This window comes from Balaenoptera borealis (assembly GCF_965194805.1).
Source record: "Balaenoptera borealis genome assembly, chromosome: 2".
Lineage (NCBI taxonomy): Eukaryota > Metazoa > Chordata > Mammalia > Artiodactyla > Balaenopteridae > Balaenoptera > Balaenoptera borealis.
This window is the reverse complement of record NC_138867.1, coordinates 172,859,488-172,878,386: the sequence shown is the minus strand read 5'-3', so window position 1 is coordinate 172,878,386 and position 18,899 is coordinate 172,859,488. Positions and strand designations below refer to the sequence as shown.

Genomic DNA, 18,899 nt, shown 5'->3' with positions numbered 1-18,899 from the left:
CACCTGCTGTATACAGGCAATGTAATGTAAATTATCACGCTGACTCTTCACCAGAACCTGACCAGGGTAGGATGGGGAGACTCAGAGAAGTCAAGCCACCTGCCTGGGGCTACAGAGTGAGGAGGGGTGAGCCAGGATTTAAACTCAGGGGTCCATAGGCCAAAGGGAAGAATGGACTTGGTGGAGGGCACTCCATGGGGAGAGGAGTGGTGTGATCCTGGGGTTTGAGGGGCCCCTCTGGGGCAGGATGGAGGGGAAGGTTCTAGACGTAAGTAGAATCAAAAGGTCCCTCCAGGCCTTGAGCTCAGAGTGCTGGAGTCAGGTGGGGGCGGCAGGCAGATGCTGGGCCCTGGGTGGAGAGGGAGGCTAATCTGGGTCCAGCTGAGAGCCCAGACTCTGGCACCCTCCGATAAGGCCATGGGCCACCTGACTGGAAGTGATAGGTGGGGCACAAGAGCAAGAAGGGTCTGGGGAGGTGTCAGTGGGCTGTGGTCAGACGTGAGTTCGAGTCCTGACTCTGACACCGGTGGATGCCCGTAGGCAGTGGCTGCCCCTCTAGGGGCCGCAGTTTCCTCTTCTGTAGGATCGGGTGCCGAAAACAGGGCACGGTGCTCACGCTTGGGAGCACCCAGTCTGACGGAGGAGGCGTAGTAAACACACAGCAGTCACAAACACAGCGACCAGAGCCGTAAAGAAATAAGTCCAGAGCATGACTCTAGTGACATTTGGGCGTGGGTGAGTGGGAGAGCAGATGTGGGGAAGGGCGTTCCTAGCAGCGACAGCCAGTGCAAAGGCCAAGAAGCAAGACTTGGTGTGTTTGCGGAACAACCAGATGGAGGCTGGGGCGGCGCCTGGTCCAAAGGTGCCGTGTACGGGACGAATGAGTCCACACGACAGAGCCCGGTGGCTGCCTCCGCTCCGCGCCAGCCACAACCGCCCCAGCCCGCCTCTGACTCAAAAAAACAGGGCCCGCCCCGCCCTGGGGGTAGCAAAGTCAGCCGCGCGGACACGCGGGCGGCACGTCCCCGGAGGCCCGAGCGCGTCACGGGGCTGACGCGGAGGACCAGGAAGTCCGCCAGCTACGCGCCGGCCGGGACCCGGCGGCGCCCGCACAAAGTTCTCAGAAGCAAGAGAACGCTCGGGGGGCGCCCGGCGCGGCGGAGACCAACGCTGAGACCAGGGAGGGCTGCAGACGCGCCCCAGCTGTGCGCCTGGTGGCCGGGTGCCCGGCGGGCCCGCGCCAGGTGTGGCAGCCCCGCCGTGCGCCCCGGCCCGAGCCATGCGCCCGGGGGGCGTGCGCAGCTTCGCGCTGGAGCTGGCCCGGGACCCGGGCGGCGCGTACCGCGGTGGGGAGCGCCTGTGCGGCCGGGTGCTGCTGGAGACGGCGTCGCCGCTGCGGGTGACAGCTCTCGAGGTGGCGGCGCGCGGCGGGGCGGTCACCCACTGGCTCGAGGGCCGAAGCGTGGGTGTAAATGCGGTGTCCAGCGACTACGCGGCCGCCGAGACATACCTGCGGCGGCGGCAGCTGCTGCTCCGAGGTGAGCCGCTCATCCCCCCCCCCCCACCCCGAGCCAGGATCCCCCGGGACCCTCTACCCAGGTCTGGGCGCCCCTCTCCAAAGCCAGCCTTTCGACTTAGAGGCTGTGTGGTCGGGTGACCCTTCTCAAGAGGTGGAGACCTCCTCCTCAGGGTGTGGACCCTCCTACAGGGTGGGACACCCACCCACCTACCCCCCTCCAAAACCCTCTTTTCCAGGAACTCCTCCTAGGGTCTGGGCGCGCCCCCCCCCCAAGAGCCGGGACGCCCTCGACCTAGAGGCTATGCTGTGGGGAGCCCCCCCCCCATATGGAGTCTGGGGGATCCCTTGGTGGAACTGGGAGTTCCTCCTCTCTGGACTCTAGGATGCCACGTTAGCCCCAGGCCTGGTGTCTCTGATTCCCAGAGAAGGCCCCTGTCTCACGCCCTGCCAGTGCCCCTTACCAGTTTTTACAGGAAGGGTTGTTCGCTGGGTTGGGGGTTCTGGTGGTGTTTGCAGGTGAGCGGGTGGGACTGCATCCCAGGCAGGGAGAAGACTTGGGGTGGGGTCAGATCAGACTGGGAGTCTTAGGTGTTGGGCATGTCCCTACCTTGCTCTGAACCTCAGTCCCCCACCCTCAGGCCATACAGCCAGTCGGGAGCAGAACAGGGCCAACAGAAAGAGTAAGTCTGTGCCCCAGCACTGTGCTATGTGGCTGAGGAGGGTGTTGGTCTCTCTGGGCTGCCCTGGCCACCTCCTCTTGGGGAAGGCAGACCTCACCATACCCATCTGCAAGATGGGTGGAAGCAGGAAGCAGCTCGAACCTGGCTCCCCCCCGCAGCCCCCTTTTTTCCAGCAGTGCACACACTAGATGCTTTGCCTACAGGCTTGCAAACTTGTCCCAACGGCCCCCAGGTGTGGGGGCCTGAGCAGCTGTGGAAACCGAGGCATAGCCGGCAAGGGGTGAGGCAGGAAGGGGCCCTGTAGTCACTTCCCTTTCCCTGTGACTCGAGGGAAATTGGGGCTGGTCTCACCCTACAGTCCTCCTGGTCCCACTCACTGGTAGCTTCCTTAAGATACTGGAGGGGTGAAGCTTGTGGAGTTGCTTTGTGACCTCTAGTGAGGCCCTGCCCCTCTCTGGGCCTCTGGGGACCCATCTGTGAAACGGACTGAGGGCACTGGCTCAGAATGAGCCTTCCTGGGACTACCCTGGCCGTCCAGTGGTTAAGACTCTGGGCTTCCACTGCAGGGGGCGTGGGTTCCATCCCTGGTTGGGGAACTAAGATACCTCGAGCCGAGTGCGGTGTGGCCAAAAAAAAAAAACCAAACCAAACAAAAAACCCAAAAGAGCCTTCCCATCCCCCCAGGGTCACTCCATTTCCCACCTCCTCCTGGGCTTATAGCCTCCTGTCCTCTTTCTAGGCTCTATTTGGCCCCTTATTTCAGCCCCAGAGCCCCCTCCTCCGGGTACCCCCCCCCCCCAGGGTGATCACTCAGTGGACAGCCTCTACCCCTCTCTTCCGGCCTGCCCTTACCCCTATCACTGATTGGTTGTGTCCGTTTATGGCTGCCGCCCGCTGGGTGTGCCTTGGCCTCAGGGGGTCCCGGTGTGGCCTGAGCCAGACTCAAAGGGGATGGCCAAACTAGGGGGTGGGTTCAAGCAGCAGTGCATCCCTCTGTCACCAGAGGGCGCAGGCGCTCCGCAAATTGCGATCAGTCAGCTCCCAACTAGGAAACCGTTGCATGTGGTTCTTCTCCGAGGAGACTGAGGTCCACAGACGGTTTACCGCCCCAAGGGCACACCGCAGCCTTGAATCCGGGGATTCCGTGAGCTTCCCCGGTACTCGGCTCTGTCTGTGAGAGGAAGAGTTAGGCCTAGAGGACAAGTAGGAGTTTGCGGAGGCGGGGGAGGGAGGGCAGGTGCTGAAGGTTTGGAAAGGAACGTCGGGGCAAAAGCGCTGAGGCGCAGCCGACTGGCAGTGTCAGGAGCGGGCTGATGACTCGGGAGAGAGGCTCTGGGAGGGGTCGAGTAGGGGCTACACCGTGATTCATGCACAACCCTCTGAGGTCGGGAATGATTTTCTTCTGGCTCTACAAACGTGGAGACTCAGGCTCCAAATGGTTGTCACTAGCCCGGGTCAGCCAGCTGAGCGGGTTTCAAATCAGAGGAGGGGGCAGTAGGCGCCCGAGTGGAGGGAGGCCCCATCCACTTCTTCCTCCCTCCCCCATTGCACAGGGCGCGGGAAACTGAGGCCCGAGGTAGTTAGTCCTAGGCTCTCAGGGCCTCGATTGGGGCCTGGCTGTTAACACACCCTTCCAGCTCGGGCTGGACGTGCATCGAGTCACGTCTGCAAGTAGCTGGCCGGTTGATGATTAAACCGACGGCAGAATGCTCTTGCTGGATGACCTCAGGCCCGAGTCCTCCAGGCCTCAGTTCTTCCTCTTGACCCCCGGAGTCTGAGAGATACTTGCTCTGTCCCGCAGTGCTTTAGTCTCACCCCAGGGTGCACTAGGGTAAAGGGCAGCGGGTCGCGAGCCTGGGCTGTTGTTATTTTGCTCCACGCGTGGGCGGAGCCACGCCTCTCGGCGCGCCATTGGCGTATTCCTCTCCGGGGGCGGGACCTGCGTCTCGCCCCGCCCCTCCCTGCCGTATAAATGCGGCGCCGGCGCAGGCAGTGAGGAGTTTCTGGCCTGATCAGCGAGTGCGCCTGCGCGCGCCTGGTGGGTTCGCGTTCTCAGGCTGCAGCGTCCGCACCTCGCGCCTCCGCGTCGCGGGTTCGAAGCCAGGGACCGCGCGCCGCGAGTTCGTATCCCAGCCGCGATGCTGTTCGACAAGGTGAAGGCGTTGGTGGTGCAACTGGATGGTGCGAACGCGGGCGCCGAGCCCGTGTTCAGCGGCGGCCAGGCGGTGGCCGGCCGGGTGCTGCTGGAGCTGGCGGGCTCGGCGCGCGTGGGCGCCCTGAAGCTGCGCGCGCGGGGTCGCGCCCACGTACACTGGACCGAGTCGCGCAGCGCAGGCTCGAGCACCGCGTACACGCAGAGCTACAGCGAGCGCGTAGAGGTTGTGAGCCACCGTGCCACACTACTCGCGCCAGGTACCACCTGGGGACCCCTGCACGGCGCGTGCTGCGCGCTCCGGGAGCCCCTCACAGCCACTGAGCCTCCCCTTCTTGCTCCTACCTGCAGACACCGGAGAGATGACAACGCTGCCTCCTGGACGCCATGAGTTCCCATTCAGCTTCCAGCTGCCACCGTAAGTCAAATGGGGTGGAGGATTGCAGGGGAGTCCCTAAGTCTGCAGCCCCTTCCAGGTTTGGGACTCCACTGCTCGGTATCTGGGGACCTCCGAGCCGCAAGACTGTCTCCCGGGGGGGCCCCCCAGGAGTGCCTCGTGTTTCTCATCCCTGTACGTCTTTGGGAATCTCCCACCCGGTTGTCTGTGGATCTCACCCACTGAAGCCCCTTTCCTCCACCCCCAGGACGCTAGTGACTTCATTTGAAGGCAAACATGGCAGCGTCCGATACTGCATCAAAGCCACCCTGCACCGGCCCTGGGTCCCTGCCCGCCGGGCAAGGAAGGTGTTTACTGTTATCGAGCCTGTGGACATCAACACACCGGCTCTGCTGGTGAGCTGCTGCCCTTGGGGAGGTGGGATGGGAGCACCACAGGCAGGGTCCTGGCTATTTGGTGACTGGCTCCTCACTCCCTTCTCAAAGTGGGGGTCACAGCTGAGCCCTGGCAGGGAGGGAGGCAGTGGGGGAGGTAGGCATGGGAATGCCTGTGGAGTCCAGTGGAGCCAGGTGCAAGTCCCAGGGGCACCAGTTGGCTGTGTGTTTCTGGATGAGTGTCTCGCCTTCTCTGAGCCTCCTGTGCCTCCTCCATGAAATGGGACACAGTCAGAGCTTGCAATAATAATGGCTTACTAAGCACTCATTACGCACTAAGTGCTTGGCTTGTTTGCTTGTTTTCAGCTTAATGAGGTGGGTTATATTCCTGGATCCATTTTACAAATAGTTTCTAGAATGTTAAAAAGAAACCAGGATACTAGGCCCTGCCCCAAATCCTCCTTCAGCTGAGGGTGGTTTAGAAGCTTCACGGGGTCTGTGGTTGGCACAGTGGGATGCATTTCATGTCCTTTCCCTCCACCCCACCAGGCCCCTCAAGCGGGAGCTCGGGAGAAGATCGCCCGATCCTGGTACAGTAACCGTGGCCTTGTCTCCCTCTCAGCCAAGATCGACCGCAAGGGCTATACACCAGGTAGCAGGTGGGAGGGGCTGGATTGGGAAGAAGGCCCATGTCAGGGTTGCAGGTGGGGAAACTGAGGCCCTGCCATCCCACCCTACAGGTGAGGTGATCCCCGTCTTCGCTGAGATCGACAACGGCTCCACGCGCCCAGTGCTGCCGCGGGCGGCCGTGGTCCAGACACAGACCTTCATGGCGCGAGGTGCCCGCAAACAGAAACGAGCAGTGGTGGCTAGTCTCTCAGGGGAGCCTGTGGGCCCCGGGCGGCGGGCACTGTGGCAGGGCCGGGCGCTGCGGATCCCTCCTGTGGGTCCCTCTATTCTGCACTGCCGCGTGCTACATGTGGACTACACGCTCAAGGTAGAGTATCCTCGGGGGCTGGGGTGGCTGCGTCTGCTCTGTCCTCCAAGCTGGGGGTCCCCCCGCCCCCCATCAAGGCCTCCTGTAGAAGGAGGGTGTGGCCGAGGCTGCCTGGGCACCCTCTGTCATGGCTCCTTCCTCCAGGTCTGCGTGGACATCCCGGGCTCATCCAAGCTGCTCTTGGAGCTGCCGCTGGTCATCGGCACCATCCCTTTGCATCCTTTCGGCAGCCGCTCGTCCAGCGTGGGCAGCCATGCCAGCTTCCTGCTGGACTGGGGACTGGGGGTCCTGCCAGAGCGACCTGAAGGTGAGCTCTCCATCCTGCTGTGGGGGGCATGGGTGGGCAGGGAGGCAGGTGCCTGGCTGACTCCCTCCCCCAGCCTTGAAGCCCCCATCTGTGAAAGTGCTCAGTAACAGTCGTTGGGAGTATGAAATCCCCCAGGATCCCAATCCAAGGGCACACAGCCCAGCAGCCCCAGAACTGGCACAAGCCAGCTCCCAGCCATCGTCCCCAATTCTGGGGCTCCCCGCCTCCTTTACCAGCCTCACCCACCCCGTCTCTCGATTCCAGCACCTCCCGAGTACTCAGATGTGGTGGCCGACGAGGAGGTGGCAGCCATGGAGCAGAGCCCCTTCCGACTACTGCAGGACACTGACGTGGGTGTTGAAGGCCCCTTCTTTGCCTACATCCAGGAGTTCCGCTACCGCCCACCACCCCTGTACTCTGAGGTGAGCTTAGGGGGTTCAAGAAGCCCCTGTGGCTCTCCAGGCCCTGAGAGCCAAGATGAGGGTGGAGAGCCACAGATGAGTTTTAAGTAATGATGGAACTCCTATACATCCCCATACAGGTGCAAGGGCCTGAACCCACCTTGCACCTTAGTCTGTTCCTAGGTGTCACCCCCGGCCAAGTGGGGGAGTGGAGATGAGGAGGGTGGGGAGGGGTGTTTCTGAGCCTCCAGGGCCTCCTGAGACTTGATGGGATCATTTCCGCCCCCCCGCAGGAGGATCCAAACCCACCCTCAGAGGCCATGAGGCCCCGCTGCATGACCTGCTGAGTGGCAAGTGGAAACTTCAAGGGATGAGGCTGTACACGTGCTTCCAGCCAGCGTGGACATGAGCGAGGAGTGGCTGGATCGAGAGCAGACCAGCCTGACTGCGCTGAAGTTGGGGAAACCGAGTCTCAGAACGGGGCAGGGCCATTCCAACATCACACAGAGTAGAGGAAGAGACTCCCAGTCTGGAGTCTGACATATCTGGACTGGTTCTCATAAGGTATCAAATGCCCACCATAAGATCCGAGAGACTGTTCAACCTGTCTGTGCCAGCCTGTGGTCCCCCAGAAGCCTCCAGTCTGGGAGAGACAGAGCCAGACATAAATACTTCCAGGCCCATAGGACCAGAGGAAGGGACCAAGAGCTGGGAGAGTCCAAAGGGGGAGCAGGAAGGCTTCCTGGAGGAAAGGGCATTTTAGCTGAGGCTTTGGTGCATGAATAAGAGCTCGGAGGGCAGGCAAGCAAGCGGAAGGAAAAGTCGAAGAAGGTCAGAGCTGAGTGATGTTTGGAGACTGCCCCCTTCATCTTAGAACTGGGGCTCAGAGAGCAAGTGCCTCAGTCGAGGCCACACTGCAAGGTCCGGCAGGCGAGAGGGCCCAGGAATGAGGCATTCAGGGAAGCAGGTCATCAGAGCTGTGTGGGGCAACAGGGCAACAGGGGCAGCGACTCCAGCCTTTGAAACCTTTGGAAGCCAGAGATTCCTGGCCCAGGCTAGGCTGCCTGGGGGCCCCTCCAGACACTCCAGGACGTGAGAGCTGCCTGGGTATTGTATGGCCCGAGAAACCCAGGTTCAGAGTGGGACAGACAAGACCGGCTCCATCACTTGCAAAATGAAGATGTGGGGCCCCTTGTTCAAGAATTCAGAATTTCAAGATGGTGACAGCAGAACATTAAACCAGGCTGCGGGGACAGAGGTCAGCCTGGGGTGACACAGCAGGGCCAGTGTGCTTCTTCTGGGCACCCCCTGTGTCCTGGAGGGACAAAACATAATGGGGCAGCTGGACAAGCCCCCAAGTGCAGAGTCCCAGCCCGGGCTGAGGCAGGACCCTCACCTGGGACTCTACATTTCCGTTAAGCCTTAAATTGTTCTCTTTTGTACAGTTATTTTTTAAAAATAAAAGCACGGAGGAAGAGACTGGGCTTAGTGGTTTATTGCCCTCAGGTGCTGAGGAACCTGGGGTGGCCTTGTCCTCCGTCTTGAGTCTGGATCTCAGATGGAATTCCAGGCTGAGGAAGGTTGAGGGGCCCATTGTCCAGAAGGTGAAGGTGAGGCCCAGGGACACATAGGGAGACAGCTCAGGCTGGCGCCGGATGCTTTCCCCTCGTGCAGTAGCAGAGGTTGGGAGCGTGGCCGGTGGAGGGCAGGCAGGGGCCTCACCTGTCCTCACAGAATGGAGATGAGGGGACAGAGGGGTGCCAAAGGCAGGAGGAGCCTGCCTGTCTATGCAGTCTGGGCTGGTTTTGCTTTTACTGTGGTTCAATTCATATACCATTTGAAAGTGTACAATTCCTTAGCATTCCTTTTCAGTGTTGGGGCACCATCACCTCTAGCTAGTTCTAGAACATTTTCATCAGCCCCTAAGGAGATCCTGTCCCCATTAGCAGTCCCTGTTCCCCGTCCCTTAGTGCCAGGCAACCACTAATCTGCTTTCTGTCTCTGGATTTGCCTGTTCTGGATATTTCATGTAGATGGGATCATAGGATACGCGGCTTTTTGTGTCTGGCTTCTTTCGCTTAGCATATTTGGAGGTTCAACCACTTTTGTTGCAGCATGACTCAGTGCTTCAATCCTTTTTATGGCCAAATAATATTCCATTGTGTAGATGAACCACATTTTATTTATCCAGTCATACCCTGTTGATGGACATTTGGGTCGTTTCCACCTCCTAGGGGTTGTGGCTCATGCTGCTGTGGTCGTGCTTGTACGAAGGTTTGTTTGAGTACTCACAGGGCTTTAAGGCAGCCCTAGCGGCGTGGAGGTAGTCATTTTTCTGGAGTTGCAGGTGGAGAAAGTGAGACCAACGGAATGAGGTAACTCGCCCAGGGTCTCACAGTAGGGACTGATGGAGCTGCCACTCAAAACTGCCCCTGGAACTCTGGAATCCATACCCTACAGGCCATGTGACACCCATGTGACACTCCCTGGCAGCCTGGGCTCCACCCCAGACCCTAGGCCACACCCCATTTGGGCGGGGCCCAATTATACCACCCTCTGATAGCCCTGGCTGTGCCTACCAGCCTGCCCAAGGTAGTGAAAATTAACTAGCAGCCCAGAGTGGCCATGGGCAGGGCTGAGGGGCAGGGACAAGGGGTGGACACTGGGAGCTCTGGGGTCAGGCCTTTGCTCTCTGTGTGATGATGGGCCGGTCACTTGTTTCTGAGCCTCAGTTTCTCCATCTGAGACTCTGGAACACCTCCTCTCCACCAGTCTAAATTTGGGCCCTGATTCCCAGTGATTCCTAGTCGTGGGGTTCACCCAGCCTTCCCAGTCCAGCAGCATCCACCCTGGGCCGCTGATACGCCATCAAGCTTGGAGCTTCTCAGACTTGGGGTTCCTTGGGGCCTGGCAGCAGAGAGGAGATGTTCCCTTAACACAGTCACCCAGATCCAAGATGGCAGCCTCAGGAGGGGCTGAGTTTCCCCTCAGCTGGATCGTGGGAGACACAAGATCCCAGTTTCCGGATCCATGTTCCCAAACTAAGAAGAGTCTTAGGTGTTTATTGCATTAGCGGATGCGGGTACAGTTCTATGAAAGGTTCCCCCAGGGGGCTTGGGAGGACAAGCCACCTCATGACCCCAGGACTCCAGCGTCTGCAACTATCTGGAACCTGATCCCTAAAGGAGGCAGATTTTCTGCTTCAGATAAATGACAACCAGGATGGAGCTGGCCCAGGCAGCCCAGAATTTGGGGAACTCCCTGAACATAGAGAGGGGCCCACAGAGTATAGAGAAGGGTGGCCAAATATTCTTCTAAGATAAAATCCCTCCCCTCCTTGGTCCCCTAAGACCACCCACCCACCTCTCCCTCCAGCTCCCCCTCCATCCCTGGCTGCTACTCAAACACCCCAAGCCGGTTCCCACCTCAGAGCCTTCGCACATGCGGTTCCCTCTGCTGAAAGGCTCTTCCCTATAGCTGGCTCCTCTTTACCCACCAGCCTTATCTTATCAGGGACACCCCAACCTAAAGTCACCACCCCTCATCACTCCCTCCCCCATCCCCCTGTCCTACTGTTTTCATAGCCTTCGTCAGTCTCTGAAATTCGTATTTAGATATTCACTTGTTTGTCTGAGACCCTGAGGGTGGGGCTGGGTCAGGGCTGTGTCCCTGGACCCAGCACACAGCAGGTGTGAGTGACTGGAGGGGACTTCCCATCTACTCTGGTGTGAACAAAGACTCTGATGGGGGTGGGAGTGTCACTGCCTCACGCTTTTTCCCAGGACCCCCTAGAATCAGACCTGTCACCCGTTCAGAGTCAATGCCAGTTCTCTGTCTCTCACCACTGTCTTTCTGTCTCTGCCTCTCTCACCATCTTTGCCTCCCCCATCTCCGCCTCACGTTGCTCTCTCACTGTCTCTTTAGCTGTTTCTCTGTCACTGTCTCTCGTATCCTCTATCTCCTCCTGTCTCTGACTTACCATCTCTGCATCTCTGTCTCTCTCGCTCACCATCTCTCTTGGTCACCATCTCTCCGTCTCTCTCAGTCTCTGACTCTTTCACTGTCTCTGTCTCCTGCCCTGGCCGGGCCAAGCCTGGGGCATCGGGTGACAGGCAGGCAGGGCGCCTGCTGCTTGTTTTCTACCCTCACTGGCAGCAAGCCCAGCCGGGCTGCTGTTCAGGAATCCTCCAGCCGCCCTGCTCCAGCCACCAGGCTCAGCCACCACCAGCCTCTCCTCCCAGCACATTCTGTCCTGAGCAGGGAGTGCTGGGGCCTGGCGAGCGGGCGGGCAGATGTGTTCCTGCCCGGCTCCAGTTACAGGACAGCCTGTCCTGGTGGCCCTGCTCCCCACCAGCGCTGCCCCCTGACGCCTCCCCTCCTTGCTCTGGGCTTAGATCTTCCTGAATGGGACCCTCTGCCAGCTCATCCCCACCTCAGGAACTTTGCACCTGCTGAGTCTTCCACCTGGAGCTCCTCTCCCCAGGACGTCTCCCTTGTAGACCTCCCTGTCCCTAGACCAGAGAGTCTCCTCAGTCGGATCTTAGTTCCCCGACCAGGGATCGAACCCGTACCCCCTGCAGTGGAAGCTTGTGGAGTCTTAACCACTGAACCAGCAGGAAGTCCCATATTTATACGTTTGATTTACATGTCTGTTACCCCAGGGCCCCACTATATCCGCAGCACCGGGCACACGCAGTAGGTGCTTGGTGACTATTTTAGAATTGAAGTCTGCCCGAGCCTCCCAGGCTCACACACACGGCTCCCCAACCCCTCAGCCTGCCTGATCTACCCCAGCCTCTGCCTCCTCCTGACCCTGCCGCCCCCCTGCTGTTTCCCATGCCCTCACCGCCCCACCAGGAATCTCCCAGCCCTCCCACCTTTGCCCAGGTAGTTCCCTGCACCACCAGATGCACCTTTGTCCAGCAAGGGGCTGGGTCTGTCTTTTAAGCCTGCTGGGCTCTACACACAGGGCCAGCCATGATGCACACACACGTGCAGAGACACAGAAATGGGCCCGCGAACTCGGGCACACGCAACCCAGAAACCACTAACACAGACCCACATGCCCTCTAACGCCTGTCCAAACAGGTACGACGGCAATGACCGTGCTCATCCCAGCGCTGGGCGCCCATGGCTTGAGGGTCTGTGGGGTGTTCACGTGTGGAGTCCCCCAACTCTGAGGAGGTTATGGCCTCTTTACAGGTGGGGACAGGACGTGGGATTTGAAGCCATGCCAAGGTGTACGCAGTCTTGTCCACACGCGCCTCTGCCCTCGCGCCTCCAACCCGGGAGTCATCCCCCACCTTGTTTTTGATGTTCGGGGAAGGCCAGGAAAGCCCCCAGAAAGCATCAGGCTGGGCAAGGGGCCCAGGAGGAAGTGGTGACTCAGCTGGTGGCCATCAGTGCCTGCCCACGTTGTGCTGCCCCGTCTCGGGGGGAATCACAGAGAGCAACAAGAAAAGATGGGGGAAGGAGGTGCGTGGTAAACAGGACCTCTGAATGGTGGGGGGGGGGTGGGGAGTGCCTGGATGGCCCCTCTGTGCTCCAACACCTCAGCCATGCTGAGCCCAATTCACAGGTGGGGAAACTGAGGCAAAGAGAACAGGTGATTTGGCCCAAGGCCCCCCAGCCAGGATGGAGCAGGCAGGGGATCCCTAAGTCCTTGGTAAAAGGGTCTTGAGGGCACCTACTCTCCCTGAACACCTTTTGGTGGGCAAAAGGAACCAGGTCGGACTTCCCCGGTGGCCAGTGGTTAGGAATCCACCTGCCAATGCAGGGGACACGGGTTCGATCCCTGGTCAGGGAGGATCCCACATGCTGTGGAGCAACTAAGCCCATGAGCCACAACTACTGAAGCCCACGCACCTAGAGCCCGTGCTCCGCAACAAGAGAAGCCACCGCAGTGAGAAGCCCGCGCACCGCAATGAAGAGCGGCCCCGGCTCGCTGCAACTAGAGACAGCCCTCGTGCAGCAACGAAGACCCAACATAGCCAAAAATAAATAAATACATAAAAGAAGAGAAAAGGAGCCAGGTCCACTTCCTGCTTCCAGATGTGGACATGGGACCAGGTCTGGCCAATTAGACCTTTTTCTTACCACAGACCCAGGGACTGGTTCAGGGATGGGCATGTGACTCTGGCTGGGCCAATCACTGTGGGAGTTTGGGGACTCCCTGGAGGTGATGTTAGCGACCATCTTTGCCACCATGACAAGGACAGCAGAACAGAGTCCAGAGGCATTATGGTGGAGTCCACAAATACCCGCCACCCTGTGAAGTCAGGGTGGGGCCAGAGGGAAGGATGAGGGCTGAAGGGTCCTGGGAGGGCTTCCAGGAGGAGAGGACACTGGAGTTGGGGCTTTGATGGATGAAGAGGAGTTCACTGGGGAACTAGAGAAGAGCATTCCAGGCAGAGGGAACAGCCTGTGCAACCCAGCAGACAAAAGAGAGCCAAGCATGTCCTCAGTCATCCCAGTGGCTCTGTGGGGCTGGAGCATAGAGGGGACAGCTGCAGATGTGTTTGTTTATTTGCTCCTGGGCTGGGTCCTCCCCCACCTTCACCAACCCCCAGAGGGTGAGACCAGTTCTGCTTCGTCAGCTGCTGAAGCTTCATTAATGTTTGTGACGTAGGTGGCCCTCCTTTTGGAGACACAGAGGATGGGATGGGTAGAGTGGGTGGTGAATGGGGGGATTGGATTCACGGGGCAGGAGAGCCTGGGGTTGCATGGGCGTGGCCTCAGGAGCCAGGAGGAGCTGGGCCACAGTCCAGGCAGAAAGGGGCAATTCTCTGTCTGTGAATCCTGGACCCCGGGAATGGTGCTCCAGAGGGAGGCAGGCTAGATAGAGCTCAGGGTCTGGACTCCAGGCACCACCTCTTCCTTCCTGTGTGAACTTGGGCTAGTGGCTGTACCTCTCTGAACCTCAGTTTCCTGATCTGGAGTCTGACCACACTGTAGGACAGGGTCAGTACTGGGGTACAGAGGGGGTGCAGGATCTGTGGGGCTAGATGCGGGGGAGGGGTGCTGAGGCAGTAGGGGAAGGGCTGGGCCTGTCCAGAACATTCCATCAACAGTTCCCAGACTCTTTGAAAACAGGAAGCCAGCTCTCAAGGGAGCCCCCAGCAGTGCTTCCTGAGCCTCCTAGTGACTCAGTCTGGGGGGTGTACTCACACACATGTGTGTTTGCAGGCGGCCTGGAAATAGGTGGAGCCACCAGTGTGTGCATGTGTTTGTGTGTCTGCCTTGTCTGCGGAGTTGCCCAGAGGCGCATGCACACAAGCGTTATGTACTTGAAGGTGGTACACATCTCAGTCAATTCAGGAAGCAGATGCGGGCTGGTTGGTGTATTTGCAAGTCTGGGTCCAGCTGTTAGGCTTGGGTGTCTGTCAGCAGTGGGTACTGGTGTGCCCTGGTAAGCACTAACTGGAATATACTGGCTTGTGCAGGCTTGTGCCAGTACGGGCTGACAGATAGGAGCCTATGCGACACCCCCAGGACTCTGAATCCCCAGGTAAGCCCTGATTCAGCTGCCAGTGGTCACTCTAGATTCCATCTCTTCCCTGCTCCAAACCCACTGTGGCTCCTCCTGGTCCCCAAGGCCCTGCATAGCCCCTGTGACTGCTCCGCCCTCCTTTCCTTTCATCTGCCCCTCACACGTCAGCTCCTGGCTCACCTGCCTCCTTGCTGTTCCTGGAGACTGCCAAATATGTTCCTGCCTCAGGGCCTTTGCACCTGCTATGCCAACTGCCAGCCTGCTCTTCCTTCCCCTCCTCTCCATCTCTCAGGCCTCAGGACACTGGCCTTGGGCAAGACACCCGTCTCCTGATTCTGTTGCAACTGTCTTCCTCTCCTTCCCTAAGTCCTGACCACAGGCCCCAGCTTTGGCCACTTCTCTGCATCTTAGGATGGATGAGTGGCCTCACTCTGTAAGCCTCAGTTTATTTTCCTGTAGCCTGGGGCCAATCTTGGTGTGGCCTCACTCACCCAGAGTCACCCGGAAAGTGGAAAAGCCTGGATTCAAACCTGGGCTAGCCTGATCTCATAGGCTTTGTCCTTTCCCATATTAAGTGGGAGACAACCGAGGGTCCAGGACAGTCTAGGGTTACTCAGCCACAGGGACCAAATGGGGCCAAACTGGGGCTTCCTGCAGGTCATGTTCCTGGGATGCCTTTTTCTTGCTCTCAAACTTCTACTCATCCTTCAAAACCCCATCTCCAATGCCCCTTTTCTCTAACCCAGTTCTGACCTCACAGGCTGAGGGCATTTACATCTGGCCATGCCTATCCCCTCCAGACAGGTCAGGGCTGAGGCCTCTCAGGAGCCTAGCATCACCCAGACAGGTATGCAGAACCATGTTTCTCACATGCCAACTTCCTGGAGCTGGCTCAGGCCCCCCTGCCATGCCTGATTCCCAGGAGGTGCCTCCTGCTGGCTTATCACTCTCAGGACCTGCCAAACTCTGTGGTTTAGAAGGGCAGGCAAGACTTTTCCATTCCACCCAGAGGCCCACGTGTTCTGGAAACTCCCTTGCCCAGGCCTTCAACCCCCCTGGCCTTGGCTCACATCAGCTCCGCGCCAGGCTGATTTATCTGTGAAATGGACCCGAAACGTTAGTGCAGTGGGGGTTTTTTGCTGGTGTCTCAGTGCCCCAGCCCCAGGGCAGCCATGGGAGCTATGAAACAAGGCTCAGATCCCGTCCCTTATACACCCTCCCCAAAGCCTGTGACGTCCCATGTGGGCCGGCCCCCACAGCCTCCATCACAACAGATTCAGTCCCACCTCAGGACCTTTGCACTTGCTGTTACTTCTATCCAGAGAGCCCTTCCCTCACTCCTCCCAAGATGCTCACCTTCTCCTCCAGGTCTAAGTTCAAACATCCCTTTCTCTCAGGCCCCTCGGCCTCCTTGACCGAAGCTGCGCTGCCTCATTCCCTCTCTCAGCCCTTCCCTTGTGCTTCTGACAATTCATAATTATGACGTATTGGTGAGTTCATGGTCATCTTCCGCCTCCCCTCTGTAATGGGAGCTCTGAGAGGGCAGGGCTACAGCATGCAGTGAGTGTCCAGTGAACACGCAGTAACAAAGGAGAGTGCAGGAACCTAGAGCATGTCCTCCTAAAGGAGAGCCCCCAGCCTCACCCTGGCCTCCAGCTCCCTGTTGCCGCCCCCCCGCAGAGCCTGCTTGGTGTTTGCGGCGGTGGGGGGGAGTGAAGCAGAAGGTCCTGCTCAGTTATTCACACACTGGCCTCTCATAAAACCCTCCCCATCATGATCCGGAGCCCCCTTTCCTTCCAGACTCCAGGCCTAGAAAGGCCCTTATTTTGAACTCCTCAGCCCATAGCACAAGTGGGAAATCCAGGTCAGGAGAGGTTCCGCCCCCACGTCCAGGCTGAGTGTGCCCTCCCTCTGCTCATAGTCTGGCCATACCTTACCATCACCTTCCAGAGGAAGTCCAGCTCCTCGGTGCAGGGTTCAAGGTCCTGCCCGAGTGTACCAAGATCCTTCTTTTTTCCTTTGCCTAATTCTCAGTCACCGTTTTGGTCTCATCTTGGTTGCATTTCCCAGTATTGACTGTTGACACAGTCTCGGGACACATTAACTGCTGTCAGAGACCAAATAGTCACTGCACCCAGAGTGTCATCACATCACGCTTAATGTGACTCGTACAAAGTAAAGAGATGCTTTGCATGGTATACAAACATCGTGGACCATTGAACTCGCTGTTTGCACAGTATATGAACACCATGGACCACTGACTACTAACAGGATACTAAGCATAGCATAAGGAACAGCCACTGCCTGAGAGTTTAGATCAGGAGTCAACAAACTTTTTCTATAAGTGGCCAGATTATAAATATTCTCAGCTCTGCAGGCCATACAGTGTCTGTTGCAACTAGTCAATTCAGCTCACTTGAAAGCAGCCACAAACAATACTCAAATGAGTGAGCATGGCTGTAACCCAATAAAACTTTATTTGTGGACACTAAAATTTGAATTTCATGTAGTTTTCATGGGTCACAACATGGTCTTCTTTTGGTATGTTTTCAATCATGGAAAAGTGTGGAAGCTGTTTCTAGGTCTGGCCAGAGCTGCAGTTTGCCAGCACCTTGGTGAGGCGCTAGATGGTTAACAAAGTATCAGGATTCATTGTTTACAAAGTATCAGAACTCTGCTTAAAGTGCTTCCAGATCTCCAGCTAAGAAATATTAGGGCAGGTTGATGACTAACAGTGTCTGACCATTGACAAGTTAACAGGTATCAGGACTGGATATTTACAAAGTAGAAGTACAAAGCAGCCGGGATGGCTAATGGGGTGTCAGGATCTGGGTTTAATTTGGACCCAGCCACTGGTCCCAGCACCGTACTGACCAGATGGGGCACTGCTACCCATTCTCAGAACACTGTTTACCAAGTATCCAGTGACGGGGCTGGCGGCAGGGTATCGAGTCACAGGGCAGTCACACTGAGACTCGGGCACTGTGACAACTCTAGACACCAGCTGTTTACAGTGACATGAGACTGGCTGTTTACAGGAGACCAGCCACCCTACTTCCGGATGCCGGAATCCAGATAGTGGGATGGGCTCCTCCTGCTTGCAGAGGGCCCTGGTTCTGGGGACTCCTCTCCTTCAGCTGCTTCCAGCACCAGGAGTGAGAGTGAGGAAAGTGCCTCTGACCCAGGTGAGGTGGGGCTTTTGCTCATTCAAGCCCCACCACGCCTCAGGCTGGGATCTTTGGAGGCAGGAATTGAGCACTGAAGGCAGTGGGTCCCATGGTACCACTTGGATTCTCCATCTGCCCATCCCTGGCTGTGCCACTTCAGGGACATCGATTAACCTCTCTGGGCCTCCGCTTCCTTATCTGTAAAATGGGCACAATGATGGATCAGCATTGCCCGACAAAATACAGGACATCCAGTTAACTTTGACTTTCAGATAAACAATAAAAAAAAATTTTTTTTGTATAAATTTAGACCATGCATCATTTGGGGATATACTTATGCTAAAAAAATGTATTGGTTGCTTATCTGAAATTTGAAGTTAACTGGGTGCCTAGATAGATGTTTATTTGCTAAATCTGACACACACACACCCTTTTTTTTTTTTGGCTGTGCCACATGGCTTGTGGGATCTTTGTTCCCCGACCAGTGATTGAACACAGGGCCATGGCAGTGAAAGCGCCGAGTCCTAACCACTGGACAACCAGGGAATTCCCTGACCCCACTTTGATGAAGCCTCAATCACAGGAGGTTGTGAAGATCCTGAGGGGGATCCCAGGCACAGAGAAAGTGGTACCACTGACGGTTCACCATCCTTGTCTCTCCCAGGAGCTCATGGGGATGGGTAAGTTCTGACAATTGGCTCATAAACACATCTGTCTCTGAGGACCAGAGGCTGGGTAACAAGAATAGTGCCCTTATTCAAGAGTTTTCACTAGAACCATTAGCAAGAGGCTCGGGACCACAGGGGTTCCACAGGAGGGCAGGGGGTCTGAGTTTCTTCATTCACAGTGTGTCCCCAGAACCCAGAGTTTGGCCCGGTGCCCTGCAGGGCTCGGTAAAGAGTTACTGAGTGAATGGCAGATGAGATTCAATAAGTAGTTATGAATTCAGTGATTGATCCCATCACTCTTTATTGAATACTTACTGTATGCCAGGCACCCCAATTCTTGCCTGCCCAGGACTCCCCATCAACGAAGGAGATGGATATTAACCCAGTCATCACCATAAATGCAAAATTATAACTTGGACAGGACCTGCCAAAGGAAGACCCCCCCCTCCCCCCAGTGCTTGGACCCCCAGCATGGAGTCCAGGAGGGCTTTCTGGAGGATGTGATGGAGACCTGGAGGGGGAGATCTGTAAGTGTAAACAGAGGACAGAAAGTTCCAGGCAGAGGGTACAGCATGTGCAAAGGTCCCAGGGTGGGAGGGAACATGATGATTTCAAGAGCTGTTTTCATGCCAGGCCCAGCTCCTCTTGACAATTTACAGTCTCCAATTGTAAATTGGATAGTTGGTAAAGCTAAGTTTATGATGCAGGGCAGGACAGGACAGGACAGGATAGGACATTGTGTCCTGAA

The 18,899-nt window shown here is 57.4% G+C and overlaps 1 protein-coding gene and 1 long non-coding RNA gene across 3 annotated transcripts; one reads left to right on the top strand and one right to left on the bottom strand.

Moving 5' to 3' along the window:
* The first annotated feature begins 1,024 nt into the window (after positions 1–1,024).
* ARRDC2 (arrestin domain containing 2) lies at positions 1,025–8,306 on the top strand. Of its 2 annotated transcripts, XM_082381535.1 has the most exons (9): positions 1,025–1,538; positions 4,321–4,611; positions 4,703–4,769; positions 4,996–5,143; positions 5,672–5,774; positions 5,863–6,119; positions 6,264–6,426; positions 6,691–6,848; positions 7,121–8,306. In XM_082381535.1, exons 1-9 carry the CDS (start codon positions 1,280–1,282, stop codon positions 7,172–7,174), a joined length of 1,500 nt encoding a protein of 499 aa, XP_082237661.1. In that variant the 5' UTR covers positions 1,025–1,279; the 3' UTR covers positions 7,175–8,306. The 2 variants fall into 2 exon arrangements, with proteins under 2 accessions (XP_082237661.1, XP_082237660.1); XM_082381534.1 differs by lacking the exon at positions 4,321–4,611 and having other exon boundaries at positions 1,031–1,538.
* On the bottom strand, positions 7,196–18,569 carry LOC309624020. Its single transcript, XR_014241745.1, has 2 exons — positions 10,807–18,569; positions 7,196–9,734 (listed from the first exon to the last, which is right to left on the bottom strand). It is a non-coding gene; the product is annotated as an uncharacterized lncRNA (long non-coding RNA).
* Positions 18,570–18,899: the final 330 nt, after the last annotated feature.